Source organism: Cyphomyrmex costatus, unplaced genomic scaffold (assembly GCF_001594065.2).
Source record: "Cyphomyrmex costatus isolate MS0001 unplaced genomic scaffold, Ccosl1.0 scaffold18, whole genome shotgun sequence".
In the NCBI taxonomy this organism is placed as follows: Eukaryota; Metazoa; Arthropoda; class Insecta; order Hymenoptera; family Formicidae; genus Cyphomyrmex; species Cyphomyrmex costatus.
In genome coordinates this window covers 1,955,411-1,978,413 of record NW_017275824.1, presented here as the reverse complement: position 1 = coordinate 1,978,413, position 23,003 = coordinate 1,955,411, and the positions used below count along the sequence as shown (strand labels likewise).

General features: G+C 36.5%; 1 protein-coding gene across 1 annotated transcript in view; it reads right to left on the bottom strand.

The window, feature by feature from the left end:
- Window positions 1-3,614: 3,614 nt before the first annotated feature.
- Trim9 (E3 ubiquitin-protein ligase Trim9) overlaps window positions 3,615-23,003 on the bottom strand; it is a 112,740-nt gene continuing 93,351 nt past the window's right edge. Inside the window, exons 5-8 of the mRNA XM_018537620.1 lie at window positions 12,783-12,955; window positions 7,085-7,223; window positions 5,411-5,641; window positions 3,615-4,179 (exon numbers count right to left, since the gene is read on the bottom strand). Coding sequence (XP_018393122.1) covers window positions 3,851-4,179; window positions 5,411-5,641; window positions 7,085-7,223; window positions 12,783-12,955 — 872 coding nt within the window. The 3' untranslated portion in view covers window positions 3,615-3,850. The remainder of the gene's footprint in view (window positions 4,180-5,410; window positions 5,642-7,084; window positions 7,224-12,782; window positions 12,956-23,003) is intronic.

The window sequence follows — 23,003 nt, the reverse complement described above, 5'->3', positions numbered from 1 at the left end:
AAATTGTATTTTATTTTAATTTCCCTGTGTATACACGTAGTGATTTTCCAGATGTTTTATCATTATATACACGAACATTTTCCAGTATTTTCGCCCGCAATTTTATTTAGAGGAAAACGCTATTGGCGACAAAAGGACTGCTACATCCTGCACCGGAGAAACGACGGCCAGGGGAAAAAGAAGGAAATCGATTAGCCCTAAACGTGGCCGCGCGACTTCGTCCTTCCTCCAATCTCCGAATCGAATCATGCGCCATGCTTGAACGAACTTACGGCACAGGCGATATAAAATAACGCCCGAAGGGGAAAAATGATCCTGCACCGCAGCCACAGCCGCGACAGCTAATTGCATTCGTTAAAGGGGCCCGCCCAGACCGCGTTAGTGCTTTCTTCGCCGAGCGGAGCACTCTCTTCCTCTCGGACCACTCGTCGCCCTTTGCTTCCTTTTTTCTTCCATCTTCAGACTACGTATTGCGCTCTCCGCCGGCCTTTTCCTCCGCCGCGCCGTTTGGCCACTCGTCGCAATTTGCGGGAGCCGGCGCAACGGCGAGAGAACTTCCTGAAGAGGTGTTACGAAAGTTTCGGATCAAATGAATGAAAAACGGTGGAGAAGAAGAGAAAACGGTTGGAGAACAGTGGTGGATTATCGCACAAGGGTATCAATTCGCAAGCTTCCTTTTAAAATTTCAAACTCAAAATACAAATTTCTATTTCATGAAAATTGATTAATCAAATATAAATATTAGAACGTCAAAAATATTAATATGTAACGTCAAAAAATGATGTTTAACATTTTTCAAAAGAGATCTTTTTGATGTGGTGCTTTGTCTGAAATTCTGCAGACTGCAGAGAATTTCTGACTAGATTTAATCCAGCATCGCTAGAAGAGAGAAGGGCGAATCGAAGGGGAGAATCGAGGGATCATACACAAGTATGGCACGTCGTGTGGGCGTTTTCGTTGCGTTTTATTGATCCGATACAGTCGTAAATGGTACAATCGGCAAATTCATCGGCGGTACAATCGATATAGTTATATGTATATATACATTTATGTACATGGCGCCAAAAGGCGTGCGCGCTCGCAGAAACGATACCCGGCGCAGAATAATGCTTCCGGATTATCGTTACATCGGAATATAACAGCGAGATCGAGCGCGAAGACCAAACGTCCTATGACTCCTGACCGAATCGAAAGATACAAAGTTGTAAAAAAGAACCGGCGGGGATATGAAAAGGGAAGGAAGAAATGACGGAGTAAGGGCAAAAGGAGCTGTGTCGATTGGGTCTCTAGAAGACTAGAAAACGTATACTCATTATTGTACACTAAAGCCGTGGCAGCATTGTTTTATACCTTATCTATCTATACGCTTTAACTCTCTGCGAACCAGGTGGGGTGTGACATACTCCAGCCAGATGAACGTCCATAACTTCTTAAAAAGTATACTGTGCGCAAGTTGCCGTTTCGTACAGCTGAAGAGTAGCATCGTTACCAGTCATACTAAATTAGTATATTTATGATGAAGTATAGCATGGAACATGAGACACCCCATATATAATCCATTTTAATTTTCCACCTGGTTTGCGGAAGGTTAATGGAACTTAACGCCTACAACGCGATTACACTTATACGTGTGTCGATATGGATAATGGGTGGATGATCGAGCGATCCGTCGATCGCTTCAAGCAGGACGAAGAATCTGTCCATGTCAGCGTGCTCTAATAACATGAGGTTTCGATTCTCCGTCCTGTAGGATAATTATCGGCCTTACCGTGGTCGATCTTCCCTCTCCTCATCGTCGATCGCGCCTCGTCAGCCTTCGATCTGAAACCCCACGCTTCGCACGGTCATTAACTGTCTGACAAATCCTGTTTCGATTTCATTCGGTTAGAAAAAATGCGTCTCATTATTTTCTGAAAAATTAAATCGTCTAACATCAGTTACACAAATATGTATTTTATTTATTTATCATAAAAGAAATATATTTTTCGAAATGATTCATAATATTTCCACTATTTTCCTTTAATTTCTATTAGAAAAATTATTTTACAATAAAAATCGTCATTAAATCATCACATACACATATGTTGAAATACAAAGATTTTCAGAAATTTTCTGCTTAATTTCGTAGCAAGTGAAACTCTGCTGTAATATAAAGAATCGTTGAAGGTGAATGCTGTATAACAGCAGGTGCTAAAAAAAGTTAATTACATTACACGATCGACAAAACTGCGGCAAATGCCGCCCGGTGGGACTGTGGTCATCGACTTTCTTTACTGACTATCCGGAGCACGCTACAGGAAAGGCTACTCGAGGCCCTTCTCGATGTTCTGTGTCCTTCTTCGCGCACTTCGGCTCTACTCTCCCCAGAGTAAGAAGTTACCGAGTACCAATGCCCCGTCATGGATATTGAGAAAGGTTGCTATCGAACGAGACTATTTCTCACTCATATATTTCTCTCTATCGAGCGGTGAATTTCGCAAGAGATTCCTCTCTATTCCTCGGCTCTCTCAACGCGATCTCTCGAACCAATCGATTGATCGTTTCTATTCGGACACAGTCTTCGACAAAGTTTGTCGTCGACGATACTTGGCTATTTGCTAATGGACGTCTCCCTGCTTCCGAGGACCGGTCGTTCCACCTTCGGTTAAGTGTCCGATAATTTCCCCCACGCCTCTTTCTGGATCACAGCATTGGCTATAGTGTGAACAGGAAACTCAAGGTAATTGACCGAAGGTCGGACGTACCGATCCTCAGAAGTGCGTTAAGTCTTCGTCGAGGTAATTATTCGAGAAACAAATTGAGGAAGCGTGTAAGAAAAAATATTTTCATTTCTCCGCTTTTAATATACAGTACGGTATAAATAGAAAATGGACTGATTGCCAGCGGAGGGAACTTTTATCTTAGCTTTCGTGGCTTCCTAATGGGAGACATTATTTATGGATCGCGTGACGTGTGCGCGAATTATGTCAGTCTCGTTAATTCTTCGGGATGAAGTAACTTTTCACTCTTCGAGTGATTTTACTTCTCTATTTCGAAACATGCGCTTCGATTGATATTATTGGTGATTCCATTTAATACGATTATCGTGTGGATGAAGTAGGAAAATACAAATCCTGATTTTCCAACTGAAATCTGAATTCTAAGTTTCAGTTTTCCAAACAAAGCGGATTCAAAAGGGTCCATGGTTAGCGCCTCCCTCGGAAACCTCGCCAAAGTTTCTGGACCTGTTGAATCGTTATTCCTTGTGGAGCCCGCTTATATTCAGACAAATAGCGCGAGGCGAATTTTGCCCGGATTAACATCCCCAGGGACCACGTATTTCTCAATTACAAATAAAAAACCATTCTTATTTATAGTATACCAAATTTAGAACACAAAATATGTGCCACAATTGCGAAATTGGAAAATACTTCCCACAAAATATTACTTCTAAATAAATATATAACTATTCTAAATAAATAAAATATTCAGACAAAATACGCAAAACGTATATTGCGTTTCTGAATCCCTAAGGAGATTAAACCGCTCTCATTTCGCTGCACAATTGCGGAAGGATTAAAGCGTCCTCATTAATATTATGATATCTCAGAGCACTTTCAAATGTTTTCGTGTATACGTTTTTTCCTAATGCTTTGTGCCAAGTAGATTCATAGAAAACGGACTACGATCCCTCTAAATTTATCTTCAAAAGATCTACCGATTAGTTAACGTCAACCGGGCTCTCCTCGATAATCTTCTCCAGCAATTGACCCGACTCAAAGTCTCTGCACCTGTCTGTGACGTACATCGTTGGGCCTAAAGGTGAGCCGATCTCCTGTGGCAGACCTTTCTTGAGGACGTTAAGGTACCCCTAGCTCTGAATCATATCGCTAATATACTCCTCGTGAAGTGCAAGGAGATGACGCGGCACGTCGAGAGCAGTATGAAGGGTTACGGTTACGCCGCGATTCAGACTGATCGCCGGATAAAAGACGCCATAGAGATCGCGGAAGGCGATACCGCCCTGCGGCTGGTCGTTGACGAAGAAGCGTAGCGTATGCGTGGTGTCCAGGTCGAGGAGGACACCGACAGTCGAACCCTGCTGAACGCCACCCTCCGTACGCTGTGCATGACCACCGCCGTGCATGAACCACGACCGCTGACGATCTATGTACATGCTCCAGCCTTTGTCGTCCTTACCTGTGAACAAAATGATTCTCAAGATTACAAGTGGGCTGCCTTCAGAGAATAGTCTAAAGCCGGCGGCACACGATGTTTATTTTCTTGCCGGATTGCTAGCTGGATTAAATTCTTGCCGCACCATATTGGTTGCTATGCTGGGCACTGTCGGCACCGCAGCCAATATGGTGGCAAGATTCTAATCCAGCTAGCAATCCAGTAGGAAAACAAACATCGTGGGTCGCTGGCTTAACTGGATTTTATCTCGAATTGCATGCCATATAAACGACAGTACTCGTACAATAAATAACGTGTAAAACTTGTTAAAAATAGTTAGAGATAGTGAAATTATTTGTAATGTTAAAAATATTTGAAATTTAATTAATCCTAATCGATATTTGCGCCAAAATTCCTTAACCGATATTCGCGAGTTCAGTATGCTTTGAATTAAATATATCGTTACTTAAAATTACATAATTGCACGACTTTGTTTCATTTTAAAAGTTAAAATCTGAGGAATAAGATTATATATAACTCTTAAAATTATATAAGATTATGAAAAAATATTTGTTATAAGCAATTTTTCATAAAGATAGTTAAAAGAAATGATCCACTGGATCCACTAGATCTTTCGAAAACTGATTAAAGCTATAATAATAGTAACAGCGGAAATGATATTTTAGATACTTGTATTAATGTATTTCTTTATTCGTTTAAAATAATTGGGACAGGTGAACGAATAGCTATTATTAAATGCATCGCGGAGAGTATTTCAAAAGAATCGTAAGAAAAAGAAGATGATACATGACACGATTGCAGACCCTATCCATAAATTTTCGCTGTGTTTACCAGGCAGCACACAATCGATTTCCGAATTTCATCAGTTCTAAGAGCATTGACCCGGTTTCCACACGTGTCCAAGGGTTAAAATACCCTCTTCTTCCAGTATGTTGCACAACCACGGTCGCGCACTTTGCGATCTCTCGGAATCTCTTGGCTGTCGTTTTCTCTCATCCGAGGCGATGTATAGAGACAAAAGCAAAGAGACAGAGACGAAAAGAGACAGAAAGATAGAGGGACAAAGGGAGAAAGAAATATGGTGAAAACACTACATACGTCTCTCGCCTCCGAATTTCCGAACAAACCAGGGATCTCCGGGGTGTACCGGGTGGCGCATGAATATTTCATCGAGACCGGATAAACCGCACGATATTTTCCGTAGAGGAGGACCTAGTAGAGATGGAGAACTTACCCAGCATCTGATCACGCGACACGTCGGCCCGAGCGATTCCAAAGGCCGGATCGGTGTCACTGTGGTATCGATCTATGGTCAGCTCCCAATAGTGTACGCCTCGCGAGAAGCCCACGCTCGAGAGGACCACGCGGTGTTCGTAACCCTCGCAGGATGCGCTCATCGCGTCCTCGGATATGGACACCTCCTGCGGTATGCCAGCTGCGCCGGTGGCCCACGAAAACCACGCCACTGCGAGAGACCAGAGGATACGGTTTGCTGTATAGCTTCGATTAATATTCCGCGGACTCGGATCCGCAAGCACGCTTAACGAACTACACGTTCAGGCACGAACGTTGGGTTATCGAGAGCCGGGGGTTATTGGGAATTCGATGTCGTAGCCGCACTCGATGTTAATAACGACGTGACGGGATTGTGGAATCTTAATATGAGAAGAGGAGAATGGGGGGATCTGATTTTCTGTGCGGCTAAATAATTTAAGAATTTGATATGGAAAGTCGACGTGAGCTGACTGCGGAAGTTCAATGCAAAAACGAAGGAATGTTTTATCTTTTGCGGCGTGTTAAATAATTTAAAACTTTGATATGGAATTTCTTACATAGCACGATTGTTGAATTGAAGTTTAATATTTAACTTCCACCTGATTATTATATAGTATATAAGTTACGATTTAAGAATTCAAAACAGAAATTTTTTTCTTAATAACACATTTGGAAAAATGTGAAGAGATGCAAATGAGAGAGATTTAACATAAAATTTAGTCATATGGAACATGAGCACCAAAAAGTTTTTAATTAGATTATAGACTATAAATAATATGATTTGCCGGATCATTGTATCTATTTGTCGTATTCTATATCTGTCATGTTAGTCGAAACACTGTTTAAAAATGTAAGACAAAACATTTAATTATATTGAATAATTAAGTATTTCCGTTCATGGAAAAAACAATTTAGTTAAAGTATTTGTAAATTTAAATACAGATTTGAAAATAACTTTGTTAAACTATCAAAATAATTACGTAGAAAGCTTAAATATTAATAATAATACTGCAAAAAGTTTTAACATTTTACACTAAAAATTTACTAAATCTTAATACTTATAGTATTTTTAAACTAATAATAATAATAAAGTGAAGATTTACTTGCAGTAAATAAAAATTTACTCGATAAAGAAAATTATAACTAAATCAAATTAATAGTTCTTGTGTTAAATAGATACATATTATTTATATTTAATAAATATTTATTAAAATTGAACATTTTTTTAACAATCAATTTGAGCGTCCTATATAATTATTTCGACAGTCTAAACAAAATTATTTTAATCGTATAGTAAAATTTGTGATAATAAAATGAAATTTTTGGAAGAAAAATTTCGTTTTCTTTCGTAACGCAAAGGTAAAAATGTCTCCTCAAAGTCATTTGTAATTGTCGCCCGCATTATTCCGCAAACGCCACACGGATGGGCATTCTATCGCGGCTATTTCTGTGCATCTACCGTCCATCTCATCGATCACACGATCGTGCCGCGGAAAAAAAATACGTGCGACCGGAAAATCGACGTCGCTTACGATCGTTCGTCTTCCACGCGACACCGACGCCGATTTTCCAACCGAGGCCTCTGCGCGTTTTGCCCAGGAAATCGTAAAGAAAAAAAGAAGAAAACTCTCACCCTCGGCGGTCTGAAGGCCGATCAGCTCCGAGTATTCGCCCTCACCGGCGCTGTTAAAGGCCCGCACCCTGGCGTTGTAGAGCGAGTTGAAGTGTAGCCCGTCTACCGTGCAAATCGTCTCGCGGCCACAGTACACCTCCTGCGAATCAGATTTCAAACAAGACACATCAATTTGCGGGTTGCAATTATAGCCGGATAACCTATCCTTACCTATTAGATAATAGAAAGAGAGAGAGAGAGAGAGAGAGAGAGAGAGAGAGAGAGAGAGAGTAATTTTCATGAAAATTATGATTGTAGTAGAAAGAACTTTTACATTTTAAAATCTTTTTCAGAAAATGCAAAAAATATTTGATAGTATGAAATTCTATAATAATATTTCATTACTACTTCTATATCTATCATAATAATTAAATTCTTTTTACGCTGAAGTGAATGTAAAACACTCAGCATGATAATAATAATAATTATTATTTTAATTAAAAGACCTTTTTTAAATTATTATACCTATTTTAAATAGCTTTTTAAAAAATTACGTAAAATAATAATATTATAAATTAGAAATTTGTGAAAATAAAAATAATTAAATTAATTTATCTAGAAACATGGAAAAATCAAAAATGCCAACTTCTATTGGGTAAATCTGGAGTAATGACAAAAGTAAGTTGAAATATCTAACTTGGCTCGAAAACACTCGTTCAGCGAGTATTGACGTTGCTCGTTTGAGTAGTGGATAAACGAGAATTGTGGATAAAGTGAGGAGTTTACCTCTTATGTCGACTTTCCTCAAAGAAACGGCAAGATAGCATCGATTGGTCGACCAACAGATAAACAAGCACGAGATACATTATTAGATTTAATATTGAAATAGAAGTTTCTTGAAACCGATGAAATATATGATACAAAGTCAACGGTTACAATTTTTCCTTTCAATATCATTTTCGATACAATTTTATGTATATTTCTTGATAAAAGACAATCAATTTCCAACTAACACATATTAAATATAAAAGACTATAATACAAGATATTAGTAATAGAAAAATAATATAACATAATAATAGATATATACTAAAATATGTAAAGTTTGCTAATATATTTTTGTATTTCTTTTCAGAACCGGGAATTACAATTTAGCATATTTTGCATTTTCTCTAAATAAAATCACACAGAAGATGCGAAATTAATTCCAGATTAGCATGAATCTTCTGGCAAACCCGATCCTTTTCGTCAAAGGAGCTCTCACGATTCCTCCTGCGAGCTCAACGAGCGACACTGCGGAAACGGAAACCAGAAACCGGGAAACCCGAGGCACATCGTGCTGCGCGAACGAGCTCGATTTAAATATTAAAAGGAGGAGGATGGACCGTGCTATCTACATAGATGGCCACCAAGAGGACTGGCGATAGGTCGGACAAGGGACGGTAGAAAGGACGAAGAGAGCACCGGCAACGAGGACGATTTATATTCGCGGTATCGCTCCGTTCGTTAACGAGCACCATATCGCAACGCCGCCGCGCCGGGTGCATTATTAACAAAGCATGAAAATTTAGACGCGCGATTTACAAGCCCGACCTAAAACACGTTTGTGCAGCGAACAAGAATTCATACGCGGCACGGCGATACATATTCTCATCGATTTTACTGCGGATTTAGCATATTATTCCTGCGTGAGTCATTTGAGTGAAATCTTCATGAAAATACAAAACTACTTTAATGATGTGTTACAATATACATATAAATGAAAAATGCTCGAATCAATCGTGCGAGATGAAATTAACATTTGTATACACGCTGTTAAATTTATTCAATTCAAATGTCAAATTATACCCAATTTAAATTATTTTTATAATCATTTCTATAGATTTTGTTTCTATTGAATATATCATTTTTAACTAAAACAATGGAGTTACACAATTCAAAAGAAAATGTATTAATTATATTTGACTAAAGTTTATTATTTACTAAGCGCACACATATATTAATATTTACTTTAAACTATAACTACAGAAATGGATTGATTTACAGTTTGACATATACAGAAGTTAAAAATGATAAAATGCGTTATTTAATTGAAGAGATTGAATACTATTACTCCTTTAATATTTAATAGTGTATGTACAATAATATTGAAGAAAAACAGTCTTTCTCTTTTGTATATTTAATTTTTATACTTTTTTAACTTAAGTGTATTTTATTCTGTATTACATTCACGTAGCATACAAATATTTCAAAGAGTTAAGTCCAACAATATTAAAATAATTCCGTGTAAAAATGTTAAAACTTTATGATATCATTCTCTCTTTCACTTTGTGCGATTTTATTTCCTCGTGCGCTGGCGGAAGACAAAAACCCTATGAAACTCTACAACCGCCGGAAAATTACCTCACATTAATATCGTGGATTATGTGGCAAACGACGGTTCGAACTGCCGTCATTTGATAAAAACTTCTAATGAACGGGACGATATCGCTGGAAGCAATTAATAATTGCCATCGCCCGAGAAGATCGCTCATTTCTCACGTATAAGCCCGGAATCTTAGAGTTATAGACTTCAATTAACGCTCTCAATACCGAATCTTCATTTACCAGAAGAATTCTACTTCACAAACTGTTTCTCAACTGACACATGAAATATTAGCTTAGGAAAAGAGAGAGAGAGAGAGAGAGAGAGAGAGATAGATAGAGAGAGAGAGAGAGAGATCTTTATAAACGTACATAAAAAAAAAAATTTTTAATATTTAGGTAGATGCAGATCTGCAAATAATTTTTTGTTTAACCATCAAAATATTTATGTAGAAAACTTAAGCAAAAATTTTAACACTCTAGCAATCAACTTGAGTGCCCTATGTAATTTATTTTGACTCAACAAAAATACTTTCAGATATACATTTAACTAAATTTTAGATGCTTCCGTTCTTTCTGTATACAATTTTCTTATCAGACAATTAGAGATATTATCACCCACTTAGAAAGCCGCAAACAGATTAATGTAATGCATTAAACTGTTTTTATTCAACACGCTAATCTCCAAATTTTTCAAACTCGCACCACGAATTCGCTCCACGAGGCTACCTTTTTAATCCCGTCTTTTACGTCGTGGCTCACGTGCTCTATTTAGGCTGAATTATTAGCCGCAATCGTTACCGCGTTTCAGGGTGCTCGCTGCCACCCGCGTTTACGATCAATAAAACGTGAAAGACGGTGTTTCGAATCCGGTCGAGTAGAGAGACCAACCCGAGAATAAATGTGACGAACGACCTCGCCGGTCCGAAAACACACTCCAAATGGATACACCAGCCGACCCTTTTATGAAGGGTAGTATTGGCGCGCGAGTGATTCGTTTCAGTTCTTGGTACAATGTGCTGAACGCGCGTACAACTCGTAACAAAGATCTCTACGAAAAAAATCAACTTCACGGACGATCGGCATCAATATTCATCTCGCGGTGTGCAGAGACAAATTCTCAACAAAGAGGGTTTTTATGATCCTGACGTTTTTTCTGATCCCCTTTGCACTTCGATGTCACGCCGATAGCTGGTATTATACCTTCAGTAAATTGAAAGGCGGGTTTCGTGCGTCCCCGCGCAGTTTTATTAAACGCTCGTATCCGGAAATTGATCCGCATATAAGATTCATCTTGATGTCACTACGTGTAGTATGTATTATTACGGGACGGAAATTGTAGCGATGAAATTTGAAACAAAGCTAAACGACAACGACAAAATTGTATTTAAGTACACGGTTATTCCTGTATATCGTAATTTAGAAATAATAGCAGACAAATATTTAATACAATAATATCACAAAGTTTAACACAAATTTTACTCAAATTAAGTTAATAAAGTAATAACTATTAAATCAGGAAGATCAAAAGAATATTTTCAGTCTCTAAAGCATTCTGGCAACCAATTTTACACATGTGCGAATATGTAACTAAGGATTTAAAAAATAGCCGAAAAGGGAACTACTGTAGAATTTTAACGAATGTATTTCACAGGTAAACTTACATCTCTTTTCCCTCGGGTTACACTGTCACGTTTAGTTCAACATACACAACGAATCTTTTAGAGTTTCCTGCCACGTTCGTACAACTCATCCTTTTTTTTTTACTATTTTTACGTTACGAGTAACTTTCTTTTGCCCGAGCGTGAGGAAACCTCGTCTTAACTTTTCGAAAGCGCAAAACGAATGAACAGTTCCTCAGTCCAATAAAATTAGTATCACTACATTTGTAATAACATTTGGTATTAAATGGTGTTAATTTCAAATAAGAATGAGTGGAGAACTGAAAACACCCTAATTGAGAAGTTTAATATAAAGCCAATAATTGTTTATAATATTAATTATAGAAGTCTTTATTCAAAAGAGAGATACAGTTATTTATCTTTAAATTACAATAATTAACACTCATATATTATCAATATAAACTGTAATTTTCAACAAAAAACAAATTTCCGTTCAGAATTATTTGCTACAAGCAGACATCGAATGGGTTTTGTCCTTTGTTTAAAGTTATAATTTATATTAACTATGAATGTGTTAATTATACTGTAGTTTAGAGCCGAATAATTGTTGAATAAAGACTTCTACAATTAATAAGTAATTGTCAGCTTCATTTAACATTATTTCCTTAGTTATTCGCAATCACTACATTTTTCTTTACATCAAAAACATCGGAAACATAATGGTATTTATTTTAAACAACATGTGTCTTTTATATTGCATGTTATATCGTGGCACGAATTGAGAATGAATCGGATTATCGCTCGATGCGAGAAATGAAGGGATATCACTATTCTTACAATATACTACAATAGTATTGTTCGCATTTAGTTCCCGTGTTCCAAATTTCTCCACTCCTCTAATGATCAGTAAATATTTTTTTTAAATCAATTAAGAAAAAATAAAACCTATTTTCAACCAAATAGATTCTAGTGCTTAAATATTTCAGAGTATACACAGTCAATTTTTTTAAATATTGCAATTTTTTAGGATATGTATATCTAATATATGAAAACATTGAAAACACACTGAAATATTTAAGCTAAGATCCGCTTTGACCGATAATACGATTTCTCTTACTTAATTGGATTATTCTCATCCGTCCAATTTAAAATTATAATTATTGCAATTTCTCTTTTTCATTTAAATTCCTTCAAAAGCAGAGAATAAATTCTTATCCGTTTAGATAATCTGTTTTCTCACTTAGCTTTTAAAAGAAACTGTATTAAAAAGAGAAAAGCTGTGAAATGCTCGGAAAAAATATTTACTATCGAAAGAAAATCTACACGCGTTGCTTTCGAGATCCCTATGGGAGAAATAACAGACGTCAAATATTATTTAATGCCAGCGAGAGTCTTTCCTTCTCGGTGTCATCTCGTTCGCGCCGGATCGAAGGACAATTGTACGGAAGACATCGTGAGAACGTCAAAGTGTCCCATTGTTGGATAAAGTCGTATCGTCGCGGGACGATACGGTCGAAGAAAAGCGCGGCAAAGAAACACCGGAACCGGACGTCGCCTCGGCAAAGAAACGAGAACGACGGAGAGTCCCGACGAGTGAAGTGCCATCGAAGAATTCGTGGGCGATCTCAAGAAAGCCTCGAGATCCGAGCCTAGCGTTCAATAGCCATCTCTCCCGACACTGGGAGTACAATTTCTTCAGGATATACGAGAGTATATCTGAGAGTGTTTACTCACCCTGAACTCCCCGGCGCAGCCATCGTCCAGCTCCAAGAGATATCCCTCGATGGCGGGGCCTCTCTGTCCAGCGCAGCCCATAATTCCGTGGCCGGGAGGCGGCTGCCAGGCAACGGTGACGCTGTTGTTCTCGGCGCTGCACTCTTCGGGGATCAGTAAAGGAGCTCCGGGTGCTGGAAATGCGTACGTCGAGACGGTTTAACAGCGCTCCGCGTTATTGCAATCGCCAGCGTTGCGTAGAAACGCGGCAGTAAAGTAATGAGCTAGATTTAATGTCTTTCAGGTGTGTGCGATTTCAAGCTCGAGAGAGTTTGAAGTCAATTCTAACTACGATAATTGCAGTAACGTTAGTTTGAGATATTAGTTATATTAAATGTATGAACTCTCTAAATTCTCTTTGTGGAATGAAATCACATTCTATATAGTGAAAATTGAGTAAATCTTGAAAAAGAGTAGGTCAATTTTCAATTTTTAAAAGTGCGATTTTACTTTTTATACACAGTGAGATAAAAGTTTTAAGGAGAAAATAAACGAAAATTTCAATTCTTCTCTCTCGATTAACTTGAAATAAAATCCTTCGTTTGTTAATGCAATGAACTTCGTTCGCGTGATGGAAAAGTAGATAGGGTTGCTTTGAAGTTGTCTCGTAAAAATAAAGTTATAAGCAGACTATAAATCAATGTTGTACTTGCTTAAGGACGGAAGCTTCCAATACTAAAATTTTCTACTTCGGTAAAACTTTGTACACACTTAAGAAGTTTCTCGAGTAAGTAACTAAACATTTCGTATTTTCGTAACGAAAGGATTGAGGTAAAGGCATTTAACTTTGGAGATTTTGAGCCAACGAAGTTTGCTTGTAAATCATTTTACAGGCGAATGAGTTTACAAATAAGTAAAAAATTGTAAATGCAAATATAGATTAAAATGTAATCAATAAAAAAAAGAAAAATCCCTGATAAAAATATACACGTGCGTGTTTAAATAAGTACATGTATATCTTTGTACAAGTAATAAACTTATATACATACTTCCTATATTTTTTAAAATAAACTCTCACTCTAAAAGACTAAAAATTAAATTTGTCTTGATAAAAAAGGGTGAAAATATTTTCATTTTCAAACAAAAGTAGCAGATTTTCACTTTTTAGGAGTGAGATTTCTTTCTATTGGAGTAAGATTTCCCTTTTTCGGAGTGAAAATCACTCTAAGACTTTTATTCCAAAAAAAGAAGTAAAATTTTATTCCTTTGGAATGGATCTTACTCCAAAATAGTAAATTCTTACTCCAAAAGAGTAAAAATCTGCCACTATTGTTCAAGAATAAAAAGTTTTCATTCTTTTTTTTAAGACTGGCTCAATTTTTATTCCAACAGATTTAAAGAGTACATATAAAATCATAAATTAAAAATACTGTGGAGAAAATAGAACAAATTCACAGATAGACAATTTCATTTGACAGTTTTAATTACCGCTAGCCGACTTCAATACGATATGATTTGAAACCGCGCTGGGTATTTGGCTCCAATCCGATTTGCCTCGAAGCCGGCTTGCCGGTGATGACCTTCGGTGGCAATAATTTCACGATTTAAACAGGCTTCGGACTGCCGAATTTGTTGCGAGTTTCCTAACGACGGATGGAACTTGGTCGTTGCCGCAACAACCGCAATTGTATTCGATTCTGACTGTCTAAGGTACAAGTTAAAGCCGCGGAAATTACTGTGCGCTATCCAGATTTCTGTTCCGCAGAAATGTACTGAGCTGTCAATACAGAGCGTCGTATCTCAATTTGCCAAACCGATCGGAATACGTATAACTCCTTCGACAAAATGCTAAAACCAAACTGTTGGAACCTAAAATAAAATTAACAATCAATATTGATTTCTTTTGAAGCTGCAATACTGTGTGTAAAAGAAGTAATCATTTAACTCCAATTTTGGCTCTTTTTTGACACAAGCAACAAAATTTCACTTTTAAATTTCTCCGAAATAAAAAAGATTCAGTTTCTTTATTGCTAATTAAGTTATACATTTTTAAACGAATTTTGATTTTTCCCCATTTTTGTTAAAATTTAAATTTTTATTAAATAAACATTTTGGGCAATACAAATATAGGAAATAAAGTTGATAAACAATCAAGCTGGATTTTTAGAGCTTAAATAATTCGGTGTGAATTTATATACTATACATACATATCCGATTCTGCAAACAGCGCGTCGAATTTAATTTTCAGTCTTAAAAACGCAATTCTAACAGAACTAGAGTAGTAATATTACAAATTAAATTAACAAGCAATATAATACTAATATTGTAGGGGCCAAGGAAAAAATTAACGGAATCTATTGAGATTTAAAATTCGAGATCTCAATCTTAATATTCAGAGTGCTGTGCCAATGACGCTCCACTGTTATCATACTTATTCTGATCGTCCATACTTTTAAAATCTTTCAAATCTCTTCATTTTCCTACAATATTGATGTTTATAAGCACCTCAAAAAGATTTTAATAATTTGATAATCTGATATTAATAAACATTTGTGTTAAAACACTTGATAATGTAATATAGAGATGTTGAAAAGTAATACTGAACTTTTCTATTTTTTGAAAGCATAGAACAATAAACAAAAACTTCGGCCGAACAAAAAAGGACTGGATTGGCCGTAAGGGATTAAAAAGAAAAAAGGAATGTTTCAAATGTCCAGACACTTTCGTTTAAAATGAGACATTACATTAAAATGCTAACTCGCATAGGTATGTACATATGTTTCTTCTCTTACGGGAAATTACATTAATCTATTTGATGAATGTAGATAATCCGCGCTCGTTGCTTTCATCGTAAAAGAGCGATCATTCAGAGCGATACTGATCACTTTGGACCAAGCGTTCATTACGGATCACGTAAATGTTAGGAATAGTCCGCTTTCAAGAGCGTTAACACGCGCTGTAGGCGGTCGTTGATGCTTCTACATGCAATTATCTGGCTTTCAGTGGAAGCTCGCCGCGTCGCGACGCGAGTCGTCGGTTAACTTGTTGGCATGCTAATAAACCAAAAGCATTTCCTCTCGGTGCGCGCTGCCCACTGGCGACGTGCGGTTTCGCGCAAACTTATCTCTCGAAAACGTTGTCGACTCGACACGGTGACCGTCGACTTCCTGTCCGTTTCAGTCGTCGATTCCCGGATACGTCGACGGCATAATCCGATCGGACGGACGCCACCGCGACCGAGGAGTAAACACGTGTCAAAAAGGCGAAAGACGGAAAAGGCCAAGGCTTGGCAAATACGTCACGATGTGCAGTCAGATAAAAAGAGATGTGTCCCGAAAGTTTACCGTACTGTTTTTGCCATGTCGGTAGATACCGTTGAATCATAAAAACCGCGATTAAGCTTTTTGACAAAATTGTTTTATACATGGCGTCTCATTTCTATCGCATTACTTTTTTTTTTAGCGACAATACATGCGTTTGGCTAGCAAAACAGGTCGGTGAGCGCTTAAGTCTAAAATACATTTCAAAAATGTAAGACATAAGCGATAAACGAATCGACTAATCACGGTAAAAACTACTTTATATATTCTTTACTATAATTAGCCAATTTGCTTATCTGTCTCTTATATACTTAAGTCTCATTGCCTTACATTTTTGAATGTGTTTTTAGCTTTAGTAATATTTTTATTTTCATACTTCGTTGAATGTAACCAACTTTTTGATCAATTCAAGATCGATTTTTACTTTGCACTCTTTGCAGTACATTTACAATTAATCTACAATAGAAATCATATTGCTCGATTTCGATTATAAATCAGATTATAAATCAGAAAGAAATTTGCTTTCTATAATAAATAAAAAGATAAACGAGTCGGTGATCGAGTGATTGGAATCGTGATAACAACGTATAGAAATATATTTTTGCAGGACGAAAAGAGGAACTTCAATGGCGTCCCATACATTCATACAGATGAAAAAGTATTCTCTTCCATAATTTTCTAGAATAAAAGCCGTGGAAGCTACGATTCCGCACAAAACTAATCACCTTTCCGATTTCGGACGAAATTGACTCGTGAATTCAATGATGTACGAAACATAATACGTTTTTTTCAATATATATGATGTGGGAAAAATCGCATTTTTCTGTACAAAAGATATAATCTTTTATATAGAAAAATATCATTTCACGCATGGGATTAAAAAATGCAATATTTATCATATAGGCAACTACAAAGATTTAAACAAACGTACTGCGATACATAAAGAGAAACAAAAAATGATCCATGATGCGTCAACATGAGATTCAATTTTATTTCAAAATATTGAATATTTTTGTTATATCGCGCCGCGAAAAGACTATAATAGTAAAAGAATTAAACTGCACATTGTGTTGTAAAATTATATAGCTTAAGTTCAGATTTGAAAAATTTCTAATAGTTGACGGGAGTGAGTTTTGAGAGAGAGAGAGGTGTTTAACAAAATTTATTAACTCTATTTTACATGTATAAACAGACGCAGAACACTAAGAATAATGTTTCGCCTACTTGCAACGTCAGGACTTAACATGTGTATGTATAATTAACTGGCTTCATGCCTGACAGCGAATCGTCATGCGGAGTTCAGCATATCCTTGGAGAGAGCCGTTCCGCTCTACAGTACGAGAGCTCTAAGGTCTCTGCGGCATTCGCATTATGAAATTAGGCTAATGGCACCAATGTTACATAACTATGTTTAGCGTCAAACCGCCAGAGCTTTAATGCAAATTAAGATCGTCTTGAGAAACATTTATCATTCTGTATTTTCATTTCCAATTAAATGGCAAGCAAAAAGGAAACGTTACTTTTCATTTGAACACGTCGAACAAGTAGGACATTACAAATAACGATGCTCGTTTATTTAACTTGGGAATAATCATTCTTTTTATGTAAATAGTTACACTTGGAATATTTTATACTTCAGTTATAAAATCATTATTATTATACATACTGTATAATAATAATGATAATAATAAAGATATTATATGTACATATAGCTGTTCCCGGCTTAAATATCTTGCTATATCGAGAGTTTAGTAAAGCTAATAGCTTTCTTAATTAAAATGCAAAATATTTGCAGATAAAAAATTATTAAAATTATGATATAAGAATTCGAAGTGTTATTTTCGGGACGGTGTGAAGTGAGATCGCATAATTTACATGACACGTGACGTGATGAAAATCGAAGAGGGAAAAGTCGTTTATGTCAAATAGGAAAAGAGCAACGCGGCGTAGAATAAACTCTCTTCCTGTTACACCGCTTATCGCGATTCAAAAACTCGTATAATCCGACATGGAACCTCGATAGAACCGTTCACACGGTAAATTCCGTTGCACCACGCTCCGTCGCTCTATGTCGTCGACATTACAATCGATTATCCTGGATTTCGTCGGATTTTATGTCGGCGCTATCAACGTGCGAGTCCATAATCTCCAGATATTATAGCCAGCATGGATGATTATTTTGATATTATCTCTAATGACAAACATAAGAAACTAATAAAAATTAATTAAAAGTATTATTACTAACGTTTAATTAATCTTCCACTCGCAAAACGTTAGACTTTAAAGTTAAAGGCATAATCGATTTTTCATTATGTGAATTTTAACAGTTAAATTTTAGTCTGTAAAAAATAAATAAAATATCTAACTTTTATGATAATAAAAACGGCAAAAACTTATTAAAAGTATGTAAGATTTTTTTCAATATATACAGTCTGGAATAATATAAAAATCTGCACTGAAGTTCGAAGACCCAAGTTGCAGGCAAAGGGTGAAAATTTCATATTGCTGACGGAGGGTGAAATTCGAACGAATCGTCGCGTAACAAACTCAGAGACGAAAAGAGAGAGAAAGATAGAAAGAGAGAGAGAGAGAGAGAGAGAAAGAAAGAGAATACCGATACTCTGCGCTTGTAACGTTTACGATCCGACCGAATAACGACAAGAATCCGGACGTAGCGAGAAGCGTAATGGTTACCGCGGCGTCAATTAAAGCCGGCTAAAAAAGTCGCGAGGGAACACGTGAAATATCGATCATCCGCCTTTTATGAGGGTGCGCTCGTAAAAGTGGAAATTAATGGACAGAACAGGTGCACGCGAGTGACTCGAAGATCTCCACTTTCGAAGGAGCGGCGCGCGGTCTCGACAGAGACGCGTGGAAACAACGTACGCGGATAAAAAACTGTTACGATCGCTCTTTTTACAGCTTTACAATGGGGTCCGACGTGAATCGACACACCGGCGAAACTTTATGCCCATATCGGAATGATTTATCGAACGGCGCGAGACGCGTCGCGCCACGTACGTCGCGCCGATATCCGATACGTATCTCTCCCTTTTCCTCCTCCTCTCTCTTACTCTTTCTCTCTCGTTCTGTTTTCTCTGTTAGGAAAACGTGGAAAAAGAATGCACCGATAAGGGTTATATACAGTGGAGAAGAAAAGAGAGAGAGAGAGAGAGAGTCATGACGAAGCGGAGAATGCGCCGATAGCCCGTTTAAATGTATCGCGTGCGAAATATATCTCGCTGATAAAACTTAGCGACAGGTGAAAATAAACTTCGCAAAGGACGGACCGGTTCTTGACTTGGCGAAAAATGGTCTTCTCGCGAGACTCGACAGTGATCTTGACGAAGTTCGCAGAGAAGACGATCTTTCACGCTTCACTCCAAGCGCAGAAGCATTCTTGAAATAATCACGTGCACTTCGGCACTTTCTGAAAATGCGAGGCAATTATTTGCACGCGAGAAACTTCTTTCAAACTCTTGAGAATCTTCGATTATATTTTTTTATTTAAATTTGATACGATGCGATAATTCCTTTGCTCATATTACATTCGCAAGTAGAAGTATTTATTTTCTTTGTCATATTTCTTTGTGGTTCATCGTTACTATAAGAATTGTAATTAGATAAAAAAAAAAAGAAACTGGCAGACTCGGCTTATGAAGTTCATTAAATTCTACTTTTTATGTAAATTGTTAACTCTTCAGAATCTTGTATGAAATTTATTATACATACTAATATAATGCCTACAATGAACTCATTAGGTTTTAAAGAGTATTATTTTTAAATAATGTGTGTTATTATATTTGTTTTAAAACACACAATATGATAAAGTTACATATCTCATGAATTTCTATCTCTCTCTGTGTAAAATTAAACATCCTTTAAATAAAATATTCCCATTAAAAGTTACTTCTCAATCACAATATATGTATAGTAATTATAGAATTGAGCGTTAAAAGAATCAGAGTTGTTATTGAAAGAACGATCACTGCGCAAAAGAAGCAGAAATTATCATCAGAACTATTGTATCTAAAAATTAATTTTTCAAAAATTTTTAATTTTTTTTTAATATTCGAAAATTTTTTTTACATATCAGGAACTCTAGGCAATCGTAAATTGAAGCTATTAAGCCGCTCAGAACTATTCCACCTCGAAATTCGATAAAAAGTTAGCAACCCATTTAAAAAAAATGTTTATTGAACGGAACTCTTGTTATTAACTATAGGGAACTCTTCGTCCCGTCAAAAGGAAGTGGGAACTCTAATCAGAACTCCTGAGTACTATAGTTGGGGTGCTAACTTAACATACCCCATTTGTTTTGTGTAAAAACACGTTGAATGAATCTAATTTCGTCAAGATTGAATACAGAGTGACTAAACTTAACATTTACCTTTAGTCTCTCCTTTCTCTCTCGGAGAGTGAAATTATTCACTCTTAGTAGAAATTGAAAATTGACTCTCGCTTGAAATGATTCACTCTTTAAGAGTAATTCTTTATTCTCTAAGAGTAAAAATTCCATTCTCTAATTTTAAAGTGTAAGGGCCACCACACACAAAACGGCATACATAACCGTAGCATAAAGCCGCTAGACCAATGAGCATCCGACATAAAAACGCCATATCAGTTTACATGAGATGCTTGATTGGTCCAGCGGCTTTATTCAGCTTATGTTATTTTGTACGTGATAATCCTAAGAAAAAACACTATCAGTATTCACTCTCCGCTAAATCCCGGATGCGATAGATACAATCTTCATTTTACATCCGTAATATATTTATATTACATTTACGACATGGTAAATGTAACATTTTACCAGGTAATAATAATTCGCGCTGATAATCGGTGCGCCGAGCTATAAAATGAAATACGATAAGCCACACGAATTTCGCAGTGACAAATTTTTAACTTCAGAACGGCCCGGTCGCCTTTAAATCCACGGAGGCAGATAATAACAAGATTTAGCAGCGGCCCGAGAAATTCAACAATTTTTCGTGTCGTAAAACTCGTGATATTGGCGATCGCGTTAAGTTGAAACCGCAATAAAGTCGAAATTTAAAAAAGTGGAGCACCTGTTCAGGAATATCAACTCATCGTCATTCATCGTCGATTGCTTGTCTCTCCCTCGTCTTAATATGACGGAATTTTTATGTTCGATTAAGTTTGTTCCACCGAAATCGAAATGGCGCTGGACGCGCGTACGTAATGGCCTCGTAAAATACGAAAATGAATTTCATATTTTCTCTTGGTCCACCGTTCACCATCGCTATAAACTGCTAAACAGCTGTTGCAACTGCGATAGCAAATTTTCCTATTTTCACCGTATTGCTTCGTGCAAAATAATTGCAATTAATGATCGGTTACTCACTACTAATTTCATTTTTACTCATTATCCCGATTTTTCCGGAAGTGTCCATTAACTATCTAAATTTCTCTCTTTCTTATATACAATAAAATTTAAAACCTAAAACTTCTTAAGAGATTTCGAAAGAAAAGAATTATTAATCGCGAATTGATTGCAAATATTAATATTATACATATTGTTTAATTCGAGTTTAATTTGAAGAATAGTGATGTAAAAAATGTCCCACTTTAGTGCTTGAACGTGCATGGTGGACATTATTCGTATTATCTTTAAATCGTAAAATTATTAAAAACATAGAATATAATTAATTATATAACTCTCCTTATAATTAATTATATAAGTAATTGTTTTTATTATTTCGTAAAATTTCGTACTCCAAATAATTAAAATAAAACTATTTTGTCACAGTTTATAAAAGTAATTTCTGTACAACAAGAATTTTTTCGTTGTAAAATTCTGTGCTTTAGTCTTAAGTCAGCACAGCCACACCGTGGATCGAATCCTTCGACGTAAACGATGAGCAAAAAAAATCGGATTCTGGATATTTTTAGAGCAAATAATTCTAGAAACATTTTGAGACCAAAATGATCCCGGCAATTGATTGCTTTAATGTATTTTACTCTTGTACGCGAACCAGCACAACTACACTGTGGGTCGAATTTTTCGACATAAACGGTGAATAAAAAAATTAACTAAATATTGTTTATCAAAATGGTAGAATTAATGTGGCGATCGAAAACAATAATGAAATTCTAAAGGTTTTCAAATTTCAGGGAAATTTTGTATTAGTAGGAATTAGAGGAGTTGATTTTAAAACAAGTTTCAAAGAAACATAATTCATAATATTTAAAAAGAGTATAATAGACCATCGCGCGCGTAGCGCGCGCAAGAAATGTGCTAGTTAAAGAAAAAAGACATTCGTAATCCAACGAAATGCATATACTTTTCTAATGTATTACATTCGTTAGATTCTGGGAAATGCGCTCGAGTGATTTCGTTGAAAACTTTACGCGAAATTCCCGCGAACTTGAAAGTTTCCACGGGGCACATTCCTCGCTTTGCTATTTGCAAAGCCGGGTTAAGTAAATGAAATTCCGTGTGACTGCCGATCGCAGATTTTAACGAACCGAGACGTGCCACTCTTTGACGAGCAAACTGCGAGTAATGAAGAAACTTTCTGATATCATCGTATGATTTGTATCAAGATTTTACGAAAGTGAAATGTCTTGAGAAACGAGTTTACATCTTTCTCGACGATGATCGTTTATTGGGTTAGATTTGTATTTTATTACATCTCCTGTCCTAATTTCAATCAGAACGCGCGGTTGCAAATTTGTTAAAATAGTGAGTGAATATAACGTATCTCCCACATGCGGTCCTTAATTTTAATGGCGAATGCTTTGACCAATTCTGGATTGATTCCATCGTCAAATTGAGTCGACGAAATCGATAATTTTATTTCCCACTCGAGTGAATTGAATTTCAAGTTTGCGTCTGTCTTGTGACTCCCGTGCTTCTATCCGTACATTATTAAGTTATCCATACATCCGTAAACACGTT